Here is a 2,500-nt window from a genome sequence, read left to right on the forward strand (position 1 = left end):
TGTTACTGCAGCTACCAGCAGGTATGTGATGACTGCGGGGGTGAACACACACACACCACCTGTCTGTCTGTGTGTGTTTGAGGTGAACCAGGACAGGAAGTCAGCGGTGGACTACATCACCCAGCTGCCAACAGCAGCTCCTCTGTGCTCCGAACACAGCGGGGGTCAAAGGTCAACAGACACACCTGCGATCCCGTTGACGACTCTCCACATTAATATCCCCCATGCTTTCATGCTACAGCTGTACAAGCTTTGAGTTTTACAGGAGCAGCATTATGGCTGTTACTCTTATTGTTTAAATGTATGTAATAATATTTATTAGCGTTCTCTTCCTTTGTTGGCTTTGTTTTAATGGAATGAATGAAATGATTGAAGTCCAGATCTCACCATCCCATAATAATAACCCTCCGTGTTTTCATCAGAGACACCGGGCCGCTGACTTCATCCATCAATCTCAATCTAGTTCATTTACTTTATTTCCCGTTTGTTGACTTACTTTACATATTGTTCTCAAAATGTCATTTTGTGGGGCGGCCGGTGGTGCAGCGGTTAGATCAGCCGCCCCACGTACAGAGGCTCAACGTCCTCGACACGGCGGTCCCGGGTTCGACTCCCGGCCCGGGACCAGTTTCCTGTCATGTCTTCCCTCTCTCTCCCTGTTTCCACACTGTCTGAATAAAATCATAAAAGGCTTGAACGGATCTCTAGCCCAAAAAAGTATCTTAAAAAATGTCATTTTATGTGATGTTTCATAAATTTCATAATGAATGTGTAAATATAATAATAAATAAACAGAGTTGATGTAACAATGAGCAGCTGATACAAACATATATGAGAGGAAAACAACAGATCGGTAATATAACAGAATATATATATATATATATATATATATATATATTATAATATAGTATACTATAATTATATAATCAGTGTCTTCCAGCGTTGTGACATCATCAGCTGACTGCTGTGATGTAATACTGTTTATTATTATTATTATATTTATCACTAGAAACTTTAATCTGAAGAAAAACAACCAACACGACGTCATCAGAACAGACAGAACCGAGAGTCCTCCTCCTCCTCCTCCTCCTCACTCTAGATGATCACGGCCTCCTCCTCCTCCTCACTCTAGATGATCATGGCCTCCTCCTCCTCCTCCTCACTCTAGATGATCACGGCCTCCTCCTCCTCCTCACTCTAGATGATCACGGCCTCCTCCTCCTCCTCCTCCTCACTCTAGATGATCACGGCCTCCTTCTCCTCTTCCTTCTTCTTCTTCTTCTTCTTCTTCAAAGAACAGAAGTTCACACTGAGGGGGTCTCTCCTGGTTCCTCCTGGTCTCTCCTGGTCCCTCCTGGGTTCTCCTGGTCTCTCCTAGTTCCTTCTGGTCCCTCCTGGTCTCTCCTGGTTCCTTGTGGTCTCTCCTGGTTCCTCCTGGTCCCTCCTGTTCTCTCCTGGTCCCTCCTGGTCTCTCCTGGTCCATCCTGGTCTCTCCTGGTTCCTCCTGGTCTCTCCTGGTCCCTCCTGTTCTCTCCTGGTTCCTCCTGGTCCCTCCTGGTCTCTCCTGGTCCCTCCTGGTCTCTCCTGGTTCCTCCCTTCATTGCTGCTCAGAGGAGGATCCGGTCTGACCCCCCGACGTGAATAAAGAGAGGAGCAGGTCTGGTTCTGGTCCGAGTGCAGCGAGACAACAAACTGCTGACTGAGCTGGTCAGCTGACTCAGCGAGGGTCAGCTGAGGTCACGGCGACAGGAAGTGGATCTGACTACTGACTGCGTGTTTCCTGAAAGGTCAGAGGTCAGGCAGCAGAGAACTAACAGAGCAGCAGACCCGAGTGGTGAAAGCTCCGTACCTGATTGGGCGGTCTCCCGTCGACGTCCCGCCTCAGCCGGCCTCCTATTGGCCGAGGGACAGTCAGCTGATAGGAGGAGAGGTGTTCTGTCTGCTGGGACTCTGCAGGAGGAAACAGACGGTCAGTCGTCATGGTAACTAATCCCACTGCTGACGGAGCAATACACTACCTCTAGGAAAGTACAAGTACCTCAAACCTGTACTGGAACCCAATCACACATCCACCTCTCCACCAATCAGGAGGCTGAGTCAGGGTCTGAACCTGACCCCGGACACTGAACCTGACCCCGGACTATGAACCTGACCCAAGACTATTAACCTGACCCCGGACCCTGAACCTGACCCCGGACTATGAACCTGACCCAAGACTATGAACCTGACCCCGGACTATGAACCTGACCCTGGACCATGAACCTGGACTATGAACCTGACCCTGGACTATGAATCTGACCCTGACCCTGGACTATGGACCTGACCCTGGACCATGAACCTGACCCTGGACTATGAATCTGACCCTGTACCCTGACCCTGGACTATGAATCTGACCCTGGACTATGGACCTGACCCTGGACCATGAACCTGACCCTGGACTATGAATCTGACCCTGTACCCTGACCCTGGACTATGAATCTGACCCTGACCCTGGACTATG

At 49.5% G+C, this 2,500-nt stretch overlaps 1 protein-coding gene across 2 annotated transcripts in view; it reads right to left on the reverse strand.

Moving 5' to 3' along the window:
- The window catches only part of adam9a (ADAM metallopeptidase domain 9a), a 32,194-nt gene that overhangs the window by 23,380 nt on the left and 6,314 nt on the right, over nucleotides 1–2,500 (reverse strand). For both annotated transcript variants that reach the window (XM_084025002.1, XM_084025001.1), the window contains exon 2: nucleotides 1,850–1,950. In XM_084025002.1, coding sequence (XP_083881128.1) covers nucleotides 1,850–1,950 — 101 coding nt within the window. The remainder of the gene's footprint in view (nucleotides 1–1,849; nucleotides 1,951–2,500) is intronic.

The sequence above is a fragment of the Eutrigla gurnardus genome, assembly GCF_963514095.1.
Source record: "Eutrigla gurnardus genome assembly, chromosome: 13".
NCBI classification, from domain to species: domain Eukaryota; kingdom Metazoa; phylum Chordata; class Actinopteri; order Perciformes; family Triglidae; genus Eutrigla; species Eutrigla gurnardus.